A 13,751-nucleotide genomic window follows, 5' to 3' on the forward strand; every position below is an offset into this window, starting at 1 on the left:
CAAACCTGATAAAATTATACCCTTGAAAACCCCACACCTGTCTGCATTACATTGATGACATATTTATAATATGCGATCACGGCACAAGCATATTAGCTTACCTAATTAGCCATTTCAACCACTTTTACCTGAGTATTAAATTCACTGCTCATCACTTACCTAGTCAAATCAACTTCCTCGACATGGTCTACATAGAAAGTGGAAAACTGAGAACGACACTTTACTGGAAGCCTACGGATAGCCAGCAATATTTAGACTACCACAGTCATCACCTGCGATGGTGCAAGCAAGGAATTTTTGTTGGACAAGCGAAACAAAGAAGAATCTGCAGTGAAGACAATGATTATATCTACCACCTAAATGACTTTAAAGCAACGCTAGCAGAAAGAAACTATTCACAAGTTCCTCTCGACAGAGCCTATGACGTTGCGGCAAGATTGGAAAGGCAGTCGGAATTGGCTAAGAAACAGCCTGCACCAGAATCTGAGTGACCACCAGCCTTAATAACGATATATGCTAATGCCCTCCCAAACATAAACAACATCCTACGAAAATACCACCCAATATTATCAAGTAATGAGCGTCTGAGAAAAGCGTTCCCGGTGGTACCAAGGATGACCTATCACCGCAACAGAAACTCTAAAGACATGTTAGTGCATGTAAAAGTCGGCCAACATCATTCCCCTCAAAATAAAAGCATGTCCTCGCCCCCAGTGCAAAACCTGCATGCACCTTCAAAGTGACATTAAAATTAAAAGCACCACAAATAGTTAAACACACAAAGTGAAAACTAGCTTGACTTTTGCTAGTTTCGATGTGATTTAGTATATGCTTTAATGTTCTTTCTGTAAGAAGCAATATATCGGTGAAACGGGACAATCAGTGAACGTCAGGTTAAATGGACATCACGCGGGCACAGCTGAAAAGCTTCCCGAAACTGTGGCCGAGCATTTCAACCAACTTTTGACAGCTTTGATGAACTTAAACTCTTTATCCGTTCTGTGCGAGACAGAAAATACAGAGAATCATACCTCATCCATAAGTTTAAGGCATTGCAACCAATAAGCATAAACGTTTCAAAGGGAGCTTGAGAATCTATTCGCTATGCTAAATTTCAAGCTATAGGCAACAGCACTTAGTTATTTTTCATTGAGTTGCTTAGTGTTTTTTATTCTTCTATATATACTATTAAATCCATTTTACTAACTTTTTTTTTTCTGCCGCATCTTCTATTCTCTCTTTTAGAGAAATGATAGCTCACTTACCTCCATTAAAGCAGATAATCCCCAGGCCCCTTCCACGAAAAAACGTAGTCGGCTGACACATGGCGCTACCGCACATTCCCTCACCGGCGTTGAATAGCACCCCTTTCTTTCCAGTTCTACGCCCTTGCCGTTAACACACTCTCTGTCATTGCCTTGCCCACCCGCCTTACCCCCTCTCCCTTCTAGAAGAATTCTACCTATATATACTATGCTGAGGAAAGCATATGTTGCCTTGAAAAAGACAAGTCCACTTGTCAAAACGTTGGCTCCCGCTTTTACCTTGTTCTCATTTTGCTCATCATATTTTGTAATAGTAACACCTAAAGATACCCACTCCTTTAAATTTAGCATGTGGAAGCAGCTCGGATGACTTGGTAAAAAACAGTGGGATGATCGAACACTGGCTAACCCACATTTGGAACACTGAGAGCAAAACAGGCTTTAATGGACCGCCCTTTTTTGGTGTAGATCAGTTGGGTGAAAAATGAGTTGCACATTCCTGGCATAACATTCTACTTTAGCATTTCTTACCTCCTTATTATCAGCTTAGGACTACTTGCAGTCCAGTTATTTAGAAAATTTTATCTATTGTCCGAATTTATGTTGCAAAACTAGTCAACAAGGGAAGCTTCACTTTACTAAGACTACTTCTGGAATAGATGTTTTATGTGAAGTATTCTTGGACACGTACTGAAAATTAACATGCGACTGTTATTTTCTCTTAGTTTTTAGTGGGCTTTAAAGGGATACTAAATCAAAGCACCAAATCAGTTTGGACGGATAAAGCGTTCTTCGAAAAATCAGTCGTCATTATGTTCAAAATAATAGGCTGTATATTGGAGGAGAGAATGAAGGTCCAAGTTTTAGTTTTTGAATTACGTGCTGAAACCCTACTGCTGGTGCCTCGCTGCGACATCACGGATTTCAAAGTATTTTTTCATAGGTCAGTTTAGTGCAGCAAAAGTTCCTGAAACTTGCGATGTTCAATCTTTGGCTGCTTTGGAAGACAATGCAGTCCATCTTTACCACTACAGAATTAACTAGGCTGGCCTAGAAGACGCTGTCAAAATCCATGACGTCGGGGCGAGCTGGTGCGAGAACTTCAAGGAAGTGTCGCTTCCCATCTTTTGTTATTGCGATTTTTCTGGCTTATCAAGAGTCTTATTGGGGTAAAAGTGCTGTTTTTGATATTGTAGAAGGGTACTTTACTGATACAGGAGAAACCATTTTTCTCTTTAGTGCCCCTCTAAATTAAACTCTCAGGATTGTATGGTCGTATGTTCTATTAGTTTATTATTTTCTCTTGAGGAGAGGCGGATGTCTTATTTTTTTTACCTTCTGGGTACTAGAACTTGTGATAATTATGGGAAAATATGAGGTCTTAAGCAATTTGAATGCATCCATACCAAGTGTGGTTCTTGTATGTTTGGAATTCCTGGGTGCTGTCTGCATTTCTTTGTTGCCCATCACTCTGATTCTGTAAACACGCAGTTATTGACAAGATGGTCACAGGTTCAAATTCTGGCCAGAGCAAGCACCTATCATTAATAAGCACATATGGGAAGAGTGAGCTTTTCCTTAATTTTTTCATCGAGCTTCAGTCTTGTCTGTGGGTAACATTTATTGGAACCCTGCACTGTCAGTCGTAGCTCATATTGTTGCTTTGGAACAACTTCAATTTTCTTACAGGTCCAGCTGAGTGCACCAAGCATTGTAGGTGACCCTGCAGCAGCACTAGCACAGAAAGTTAATGCTGTTTCCCTGAACGATGTGTCCGTGCAACCAACGGCCGACTCCTCGTTGCCTTCACGTAAGATTTGCTGCCCCATGTTTATTTCTTGCCTACACAGTGTGGCATTGTGCTGGTGTTACAGTAGAACGGAAAACGCTTGCTGTAGACTGTCATCCTATTTCATGCAAAATAACCAGAAGCACATATGAGAAATAAATGACCAAAACTCTGCAAATGTAGTGTAGACTGCTTAAATTGCAGGCAAATTTTTCCTACAGGAGCCAGTGAAAATGTATGTAAGAAATTGGGCAGTCAAAAAAAAAAAAGTTTTAAAGGGGTTGGGGAAGGATTTTAAAATCCACTTGATGAAAAAGCATTTGGCTCAGTTTGGCGATTCATTGCCATCATGCCTACTGCAAATTTCATGATTGTCGTATATTTTGAGTCTTTCCTTCATAGCCTGAAGTGTCGGTGGACTTTCATTGTCATGATGCCGCCGTGTATGATGTTATTGCCACTTCCACTGTATGCTACCGGCATTCTCGGTCGTGTTACACAAATTCAGTCAACTTCTTTTTCATCCTGCTTGGTCAAAGTAGTTGTCGGCCACTTTTATCTTTTACTTGTGACATTGTTTTTTACATCTCTGAATTGTAGGAGTCGACTTCTAGTAGTACTACCCGCACGTGACCGATAAAATTGATTGAATTGTCTGACGGTTTGAATTAAACAACCTGCAGAAAAAATTCTCAAACACTCCTCTGATTTATTTGGCAGCATTTGACAGATTGTAACACGCCCCTGGATAAAACGCGCACCCACTATCTGTGTGTCCGAAGTGAAAAAATAATGTAGAAATGGCATTAAAGCTCCTAATAAAAGTAAAAAGTTATAGTGCTCCAATTTTTTAGCAAGAGAAATAGGCAAGGGTCTAATGTGTTGCATGTTAACGGCTGGTTTTCTAAAGGCAGCTTCACCGCAATACATTTATGTTATGCAGTAAAGCATACAAGTGCAGCGAAGACTGTTTTAGTTTCATGTCCAATTGCACTCCGCAGGCAATTTCCTGCCTAATTTTCTTGGAAACACACAGGCATGAGTTAGAATTGGGTAAATACCATAATCATTGATGAGCTACATTTATTGCTTGAAAATCTTCCTGAGGCAGGCCTTAGGAAGATAAGCGTTGTCAACAGGCAATTTTATGACGTCTGCTCAACGCATTCACTGTTGTCAAGCGTCTGCCGAGACAGACGCTGCCCCTAAAGGGGTGACTGTTGGGTCACCGTAGGGGTCAGCCATGCATGTGCTGACTGGCAAAGTTATCTGGCAGAGGCCAATCTTAAGATCAATATAATGAAAGTTTGAGCCCACAAAAATGCATAGGCACCGACCAGGACCTGCGGTCAAGATCAAATTAACAGAGAAATAGAATTAACAGAAATCTGCTATTACAGTAGTGTATAAATCGGCACTATTGATGGACCTTAAAAGGGTGTAACTTGTTTTGGTAAATGCATACTGAAATATAGTTCGTACGGAGACACGAGGACAATGCCGAGAAAAGACAGGGACGAGTGGTGTCTTTTCTCGGCATTGTCCTCGTGTCTCTGCGCAAACTATTTCAGTATGCATTTCAGCCTACTAGCCCAACTATCTGCTCACCTAAATTGTTTTAGTAAATTTAAAGAAAGCTTATTGCATTGGAGCCAGGATTAGAAGTTGTTTAAATAGTTACTTGCCATTGCTTCCAGTTTGTGGTGCACGAAAAAATAACAAAAAACAAAAGGCAGGCACTTGGCAAATTTTCTATCCGCAATATGTATTGGAGGTTACCAGTGGAAATTTGTCACAGAAAAAATGTTGATTTATGAGAACTGGTTGCCTTCAAGCCAGAAACCATGTCAAGCTATTGGTTTCTTCCAGTCATGGCTATGCGAGGCTCAACCATGGCTTGCTCTGGAGCTATTAGTTATATGATGCCATTGATGCAGAATGAGCACAGATAGTTAATGACTATCAGCACTCCTGTGAGCTGCTACATGGCAATGCACATGTGATTTGTTGATAACCTCATTTTTGTTATTAGTCATTTTTGTTGACCGTGTTTGTCATATGTATAATTGCATTTGTCTTTTTTGAGTCTGCAGTGTTTAAAAAACAAAAGCTAAAGTAAACAAGTTGTGGCACTAGTAGTACACTGATCAGCAGCTTCATGTAGAACTCCATCTTGACTCCTTTCAGTACTGCGTCTCCTGTGGTGTATGATCGTACCACACATCTGGCTTCCAGTATGTGAATTGAAACCAAGTTATGAGCTTTTGTGCAGAGGGATGAGTACACTAGTCTTGTTTCTGAGCTGCTGGTCTTTCTTAGCATTGAGTAATGACACGACACTCCAGCCTCCTGAGTTTGCTGCTGTTCAGAAACTAGACCAATGTGCCAAGTGCCTTTTGTACACATTAATGTTTGGGGGACACTGTGTAAATTTAACTAAGATAAAATAATGTACAAAAACCAAACCAAAGGCATGACACTGGTGCTGTAGTGATTGAGATATTTATAGTGATCTTAAGACTGGAGGAGGGGAACAGCATAGCAAGGACGCTGGTCTTTTTTTTTTTTTTTATTTGACTAGACAGGGTTATGACAAATATTTCTGCTTACTTTTTAATGCAACATACATTATGTATTCACCTACGGCTATATTATGTAAGGACTAATTTAATTTCATTTTCCGTTCTTCTTATTCATCATGCTGAGTTGAGTGGGTGATTCAAGTTACAGCCAGGGTGCAGCTTCATGTGAGCCTAGGATAAAAGGCAGTAACGAATAGAAAATGAAAATAATTGATACAAAATAAGGCTCCTACATTATTGTGCATCTTGTCTTTTCCTTTTCTTTCAGTGGCTTTATAGCTTCATTTAAGCTTGTGTATTTTATTTTTGCAAGCAACCAATAAACTAAAGGTCAGCAATACATGGGTGCATTTAATGTGTCACACAAAGGTGGAACTTGTGATTTCATAGTTGATATGTTTCGATTTGCCAATAAATTTATTCTTGCACTATGATTTGCTAGCCTCCTAGTTAGATTTACTTTCCCTTGTCCAGAGCAAGTTTTACAGCCGGAACATGTTTCCTTTTAAGCACATTGCGTCTTTTGGGTAGATGACTATTTTTCCCTTTTGTTCATTTTTTCCAACTTGTAGATGTTTACAGAAATTATTTGCCTTTTAGAGGTGGAAATTGTGGCCTAGTCATTGTGACCTGGAAGCATTGATCTTGGGCATGTGCAATGGAGCTGATAAATATGCAGATGTGATTTTTATGTAGGGGAAAGTGCACCTGTACCAGTCACAGCAAGTGAAAGCACAGAAAGCAGACCACCTAGCAGTGCTCCCCTTGGTTCAGAACAGGATCGGACAGGTATGCTGGAAAACTGTAAACACATTTCATGATTCAAGTTCATGTATTTGCTTGTACAGTGGACTCTGGATAAATGAAACTCACTTAAACAGGAAGGCCAGATAAGCGGAACAAGTGTACCAGCATTGGTTGGCAGCCCATAAGCACAACCTTAATGAAGTTGGTTATGGGAATACCTTTTGCCATGAACTCTGGTTAAATTGAACTATAACTGAAACTACTGCATACATCCACATACAAAACATTAACAGTCGGACAGCCATGTAAATTAGTGAGCTAAACAGCCAAGAACATCAATTCTGTCGGGCAGTTGCACTACTGCGGCCACCACGGCTTCTATGCGATGTTCACACTGCCTAGTTTTCACATTCTGTGCCTTGTGATAGCGTCACTTGAAAAGCGAGAGTACAAAGCACCATAGCTACCAAAATAAATCTCACGAAAGACAGAAGAGAAGATAGATGGTGCCTGGAATAGCAGCTTCTTGAAGGACTGGATGCAAATGCGTACACCTCAATACAAATAAAATAGAAAAGGTACTGTTCTTGTTGTTCAAGAATTCAGTGCCGAATTGCACAAATATTTTTCCCATTTGTGCCATTTTGAAAAAGAAGGCATCAGAGGTTGCATTTAAAATGTGCATTAATGGCTTATGCGTGAGCGATGATATTCAACAATAAAGTTTATTTGTTCACCGTAGTAAAACTAAAACACTCAGAGATCTTCAATTACAGTTAAACCGTCATATAATGAAGTCTAATATCAGCAATTTGCTTTGTTATATCAATATTTTGTTTCAAATTCAATCTTTTATGCAAGTAAGTACAGTTGGCGGTAAATTTTTCTTACACAGATGTAGCTGCAAAAATTTTTCAAATCGGATAAACGGTAAAAGCAAATTTGAACGAGAAAAAAAATTTGTTGAATTTGAGAGTTGGCAACAAAAGGTACAGTTTCATGCCATGTCAACGACATTTTCACATCGGTGTTACGAAGCAAAATAAGCCATGCTTTCATGTCCACTCTCCCCCCACAGCTGATAGTGTCGCCCACAGTGGAATGACGCTATCATAAAAAGCGCTGGCAGCGGAGCAAACGCTTCATCTGCCTCTAGCTTCAATGCATCTCTGAAACTCGAAATTATGCAACTTCCAGCACTAAATGTGTGAAAATATAGTGCACAATGCCACGCCATCTCAGCTCACCCAGTCTTTGCACCAGGGGTAGATTAACCCTAAAGCAGGGTGAGTGGGCTGCATAGGCGCTCAGCCACGCTGGCAGCCATGGCTGCACTGGAATGGGAGACGTGCACCAACCTGCCCCCACTCCCTTGCCCTCGCATGCTGCACTTGATTGTGTTATGGTGAGCTCACTCCGTTCCCTTTCTTGCTCACTTGGAAAGACTGTGCTTATCAAGTCACCATCATTCTTGGCTCACTCTGGCAAGCTTTCACTCGCATCTAAAGCATACAGCGCGCGGGGTGTGATAGGATCTTGTCGCACTTTGACTTTATATGGAACATGACGCTGCTTGAAGTGTTTAGTCACTCTCGGTGGTGCAGCAGGCAATTTGAGATGTGCGTTCGCAAGCGGCGGCATATAACTCAACCATTTGACCATCTGCGTCTGCGGACGATTCCATTTATTGGCTCTGTGTTCATTTGCGGTAGTAGTGAAATTTTGTTATATTGAAATTGCATATTCACACAGTTAATTAAATCGAGGTTCTAGATACATGATATTCTGTGTATATGATGTACAAGAAATTATAAAAAGTTAGATACTTTGTTATATTGAGGTTCAACAGCAAATGAACTGATTTTTGTGTCATTTGATTAAATTAAAGTTGCGATAAATGACACGCTTTCTTCTCTCTCTTTGAGTTCCGTTTAAGCTGATTCTACTGTATATGAGGCATAAGTGAGTGAAATACGCTCGAACCTATTTATAAAGAAGTTGAAAGAGCAGTCGAAATTACTTCGTTATATTCGTTACTTCATTAGCACTTGCTAAGAACGGGTGGATGTCTGATTCTCCGTTTATTCACTTCATTATAATGATTATTACTGTTTATTGCAATATGTGCCCAATGAGGTGCACAATTGTAAACATGGAAATAAGAAGATTGCTTTGCAGCCCACAGAACTGCTACACGGCCTCGTATGTGATGAAATTTGAATGAAAGAACAAAAGAATCTTCAGCGTGTGCAACACGCAACTTAGTACCTGACACGACAGCCTTTAGATAGCTGCCTTCTGACCTATTGTAATGGTCTTTCGCACCCGCTTTCCACTTGGCTCGTCGCGGTTGAGCAGCACGTGGCACATAATACAGTGCTCCGCTGTGTGATTGAGGAGGCTAGCGAATTTCGCCGCACCGGCTTGGCTCAGCCGGCTCGTGGCCACCAAGATTGCATTGATGCTAATGTGATCTCTGAGGCCGCGCCCAGCTGCTAGCCTGCACGGTGCATCACAGGGGGAGGGAGAAGTGAATGCTCTGTCTGGGCGTGACCCCCAGGATTGCGCCCCGAGGTCTCTGAGGCCAGGCAAAGCTGTGACTGCGTGCGCTGTAGAATGCAGTAATTTTTCACACCGCTGCACACAGCATGGCATGACTTGCGCGTGACCCCCAGATCGCGCAGCGCCTTACCGCCAGACCTGCAGAAGTGAAGGCACTATTATTTCGCACCGCCGCGCAGTGTGGTGCAGCTCGCACAGCCACATATGCGCAAGAGAGAGAGGTCAGTAGAGAAGTGTGATAGTATAGCGATAGTGAACTAATGCTTATGCTAGGTGTGCAGCTATGCACGGCGGTGAAAAATGGCAGTATTACTTGAATACATATTCTACGTGGGGACGCGGGAGTTTTGAACTGCCGCGGCAAACGAGTGCCAAACCCCGCGGAAAGCGATGTAATCGTCGCGTAACAATCTAGTATTTTCTTGTGTTTAGAGATGAATCTAGTTTGTTATATCCACTGGGAGGACAGTTTCACTTCCATAAAACGAGGTTTTCAATACGTGGATCTCTAGGCGGATCTTAAGGGGAATTTTATTTACTTGTTTGAGTGTACTTGTATATTACCATGATGTAGCAATGGGAATGATATAGTAGTGGAATTTGGGATGTGTACTGCTGTTTGCTGTACTGGTTTGTTCGACTTGCTTTGAATGTGTGACTCATGATGTGTTTTGGCAATCAGTAGTTTATTGGGCTAGTTAGTAGCCCGCAATTAAACAGCCCAAGAAGAAATAAAATGCACAGGTGAGCATTGCATACATTTAATCTCTTGTAGTGCAGAGTTTAAGGTGTCTACCAACCGGGAATTCTCAGGGATTTAGATACTTGGGAAGCACTCAGGGAAAACTCAGTGAATTTGTGCTTCTATCACGGAAAATTAGCTGTAACATTATTAAAAGGGAACGAAAGTCGCGCTAATGCTGGCTCGAGTAACAGAGTGGAATTGTTATGAATAGTCTTTGATGCCGTGTTGTCGGCTAGAAGAGTTGCCAGTGTACAGTCAGAGACCGATTTTTGGGACCTTCCCGATAATTGATGGTTTGAAAATATGCTGTTGCACATGCACGAACATGGCTGTCACGTGCGCCCTCTACATGGTTCGATACGAGAATAGACGAACAACCGATGCAGTGCTAACGCGCCTTGTGGCACCATTTTGTGGTGGTTTTGATCGCTGTATTTTTGTGAAAAGGCCGGCTAGTTGTGTTGCGTATGGGTGCACAAATTGCTTCACTGGAAAGTAGAGCACGAGGTTATTTCGGCTTTCGTCTGAGAAGAGCTATTCGGCGAGGAAAGCAGCATGGATAAGCGACAGCCGGAGATGCCATCACAGAACACAACTTGCGCTATACCTCGCTCCTCGCAGAGCCGGTTCTCATCACACTACTTGCGGCTGCTGAACTGTCATATGCCAGCGCTGCAAGGTTATTTCGGCCTGCAAGCTTCGAGAGGTCCTTAAATGCAGCCGCATATTTCTGGAAATGTGGAAAGCTCAAGATGGACGAGGACGGACAGAGCTTGCGAAAGCGCACTGGTGTCACTCGGTTGTCGCTGACATGCAATTATAATAAATATTATAAAGTGATGTCAAAAGTGCACCCATATGACAATCAGAGCCCAGTGCTACACCACTGAAGTGATCGAAACGCGCCATCCGAGGGCAGTTGGTTTCGCCAACAGGCAGCGCATAGCAACCATCGTGAGATGGAGCTCGCCTGGTTTGCTTTTTTCTGCCGACGGTGTACAGATATACAAATGTATTTTCATTTAGCCTCTTTATATTCACGCATGCATTAAACGGTTAACAAAAAACTATGCGTTAAATTGCTAGCAGAGGCTTTTTCATAACCAGCGACACCATGGTCACCAAGCAAGGCCTACCGTTTTCATCGGTGGCAGTTAGTGCATGCAGTCGAGAGAACGGCGCGCCGTTTGATACTTTTCCGTATTTACCGTGCTCGATAAAGGACCATCAAATTAAGACAAACAGCTCTGTGAAACTTTGCTTTGTTGCAGATGGGCCATATTAGTACGGTAAACTTTCCTAAGCAAAGCATTACGCTCGGCCCGCTGACTTTGTCGGCAGCCGCTGATCGCTCGGGCCGGTAGGCCTAGCTCCCGGTTGTCGCAGCAGCAGCCGATGGCGCTTGCAGTGAAAATGCTGCGAGTCATAAAGCGTTTATTTTGTGAGCACTTTTTGCGCCTGAACAATTATGTCGCAGTTAAATGAACATACAGTTGGTGCTCTCTATAATTTGTCGGCAGCAAAAAGCAAACCAGGCTAGCCACCTTGCATGGTGGTCGCTGCGCGCGGCTAGTCTGCAAAACCAAGTGTGGACACTTGGTGACACATTGGCAGTGTGTTTCGATGACATGCACTCTGCACTTTGTTGAAGGAGTGCATGTCGCTCGCACCAGTCTCATGGTGGCATTAGCATCCCCCAAATATACAATATTTTTCACGTAGTCTTCTTCCTACAATGCTGAGCCTCGATGAGTCTGGCGAACAGTTGCAGTTTTAGAAAGGAGATACTGCTGCATGCAATCAGTTTGAATGTTACGCTTCGAGAAGTCAGAGGTCCATGTCATGTACGAAAACTGGAACGGGGTGACAGCGTCTTCAATTATTTTTGCCACAGTGAACACACGCGGCTACTGCAGCAGAGGCCAGACAGAAGCCGAGAAACAAAACTCTCTTTCTAACCGCATACTCGCACATGCAGAGTGCTGCAGCGTTGCCTGTTGTGCGCCAGGTGGTGCTCACTATTTTGCAAACCATATTGAATTATCGAGAGTAGAAAGCAGACCGTTATATGTGGCCTTTTTAGACATTACAGGACTGTATGACAACGTAGACCGCAACATTTTGTGGGATATTCTGGAAGGGGAAGGCTTAGGCGACGATTGTCTGCAGCTTTTGAGAGAGATTTACCTAGCAAATACCATTTGCATTGAATGGGAAGGGATGAGTAGCGAGGAGAAAGTTGATATCAACAAGGGACTGAGGCAGGGGTGCCCTTTATTGCTATTGCTGTTTATGATGTACATGGTGAGAATGGAGAGGGCACTAGAAGGAAGTAATGTCGGGTTTAATCTCTCATTCAAACAGGTGGGTACAGTAGTAGAGCAGCAACTCCCAGGTTTATTTTATGCGGATGACATTGTGTTGCTAGCTAACAAGCAAAGTGATTTGCAACGTCTAGCTAATATCTGTGGACAGGAAGGCAACAATTTAGGTTTGAAATTTAGTGTTAGAAAATCAGGTGTTATGGTATTCAATGAAAACAGTGAACAGACAGTGGAGATACAGGGCCAGGAAATACCTCGGGTAACAGAATATAAATACCTTGGTATATGGATAAACGAAGGCAATAGATATATGGAAAAACAGGAAAAAACCATAACAGTAAAGGGGAAGAGAAATGCAGCCATAATGAAGCACAGAGCGCTATGGGGATACAATAGGTACGAGGTCCTCCGAGGCATGTGGAAAGGTGTAATGGTTCCAGGACTTACTTTTGGAATTGCTGTTTGCTTTAAATTAGGGGTAGAATCAGGACTCGACGGGAACCAAAGGTCAGTGGGTCGCCTCGCATTGGTCGCTCACGGGAAGACTACAAATGAAGCTGTGCAGGGTGATATTGGCTGGACTAGTTTTGAAGTGAGAGAAGCTCGCAGTAAAATTGAGTATGAAGAACGGCTGAGGAATATGGAAGAAAGTAAATGGGCTGGGAGGGTGTTCAGGTATCTGTACAGGAAAAACATTGATTCACAGTGGAGGGAAAGAATGAGGAAGCTTACCAGCAAGTATGCGGCCTGTATGGTGGGCAACAAAGAACATCAAGCGGAAAGTCCGAGAGGCTGGAATAATCTCATGGGTGACAGCAGTGGAAAAGAAACCTGCGATGAGTAACTACTTACGAAGAAAAGAAATAATTTTGATAACTCAAAGGGAAGCTCATTACTTTTCGAAGCAAGATCAGGATGCCTTAGAACAGCACCTATAAAGCGAGATATAAGAAGGAAGAAGAAGCATGTGCTTGCTGTGGTCAAGCTAGGGAAGCGATGGAGCATGTTTTATTAGAATGTGAAGATATCTGCCCAGCGGTCAATTTAGGCACCACTGGCCTCCTTGAATTGAAGCCCTTGGGTTCAGCGAGTGCAGGGGGAAGTAAACATGTCTGCAATAGAGATTAGTAAATGGCGCTTGGAAGATTGGTGGAAGAAAAGTAGGGAAACGACAAAAAACGGAGACTTACAAAAACAAATTTCACAATAGGGGGTCAGAAAATTTGGTACGAGAGTTCATCGTGGTCTTTCTTTTTTTTCTTTTCGTTTTCTTTTTTTTTTTCTTCTTTTTTTAACCTAGGTGGGACATTAGGCAGTATAATAGCAAGAGTTTGGTGGCACAACCCACTGCCTCGTTCCAGAGGGGACGCTCATAACATCCATCCATCCATACTGTCAATTTGGACAGCTTCGCAGCACCACCACGTATCCCATAGAGTCAATGTATAAGAATGTTTAAAATTTCGGACGCAGGAACCCTTAGCCGTCCGATTTTCCTGACTTTTTGCCGTGACCACAGTGCCGAAACGGCATTAATGAAAGCCTCCACCGCTGCCATTTTGATTATCTCGCCACCTTGAACAGGTGCACTCGCACGCAGATCCACTGGCAGCCGTAGCCGCCACCGCGGCAACGCTAGGCCTAGCTACTTCGACGTTCGCTACAGTGTTTCTTGCTGCTCGGTGCCGTGTTTTTATTAAAACAATTCGCCGCTGTTAGCAAGGGCACGGACTCTGC

At 42.6% G+C, this 13,751-nt stretch overlaps 1 protein-coding gene across 3 annotated transcripts in view; it reads left to right on the top strand.

Annotated features, from left to right (window-relative positions):
• The window catches only part of Grasp65 (Golgi reassembly-stacking protein 2), a 56,305-nt gene that overhangs the window by 31,651 nt on the left and 10,903 nt on the right, over positions 1-13,751 (top strand). For all 3 annotated transcript variants that reach the window (XM_050193771.3, XM_050193770.3, XM_050193772.3), the window contains exons 7-8: positions 2,955-3,075; positions 6,333-6,425. In XM_050193771.3, coding sequence (XP_050049728.1) covers positions 2,955-3,075; positions 6,333-6,425 — 214 coding nt within the window. The remainder of the gene's footprint in view (positions 1-2,954; positions 3,076-6,332; positions 6,426-13,751) is intronic.

Source organism: Dermacentor andersoni, chromosome 1 (assembly GCF_023375885.2).
Source record: "Dermacentor andersoni chromosome 1, qqDerAnde1_hic_scaffold, whole genome shotgun sequence".
In the NCBI taxonomy this organism is placed as follows: domain Eukaryota; kingdom Metazoa; phylum Arthropoda; class Arachnida; order Ixodida; family Ixodidae; genus Dermacentor; species Dermacentor andersoni.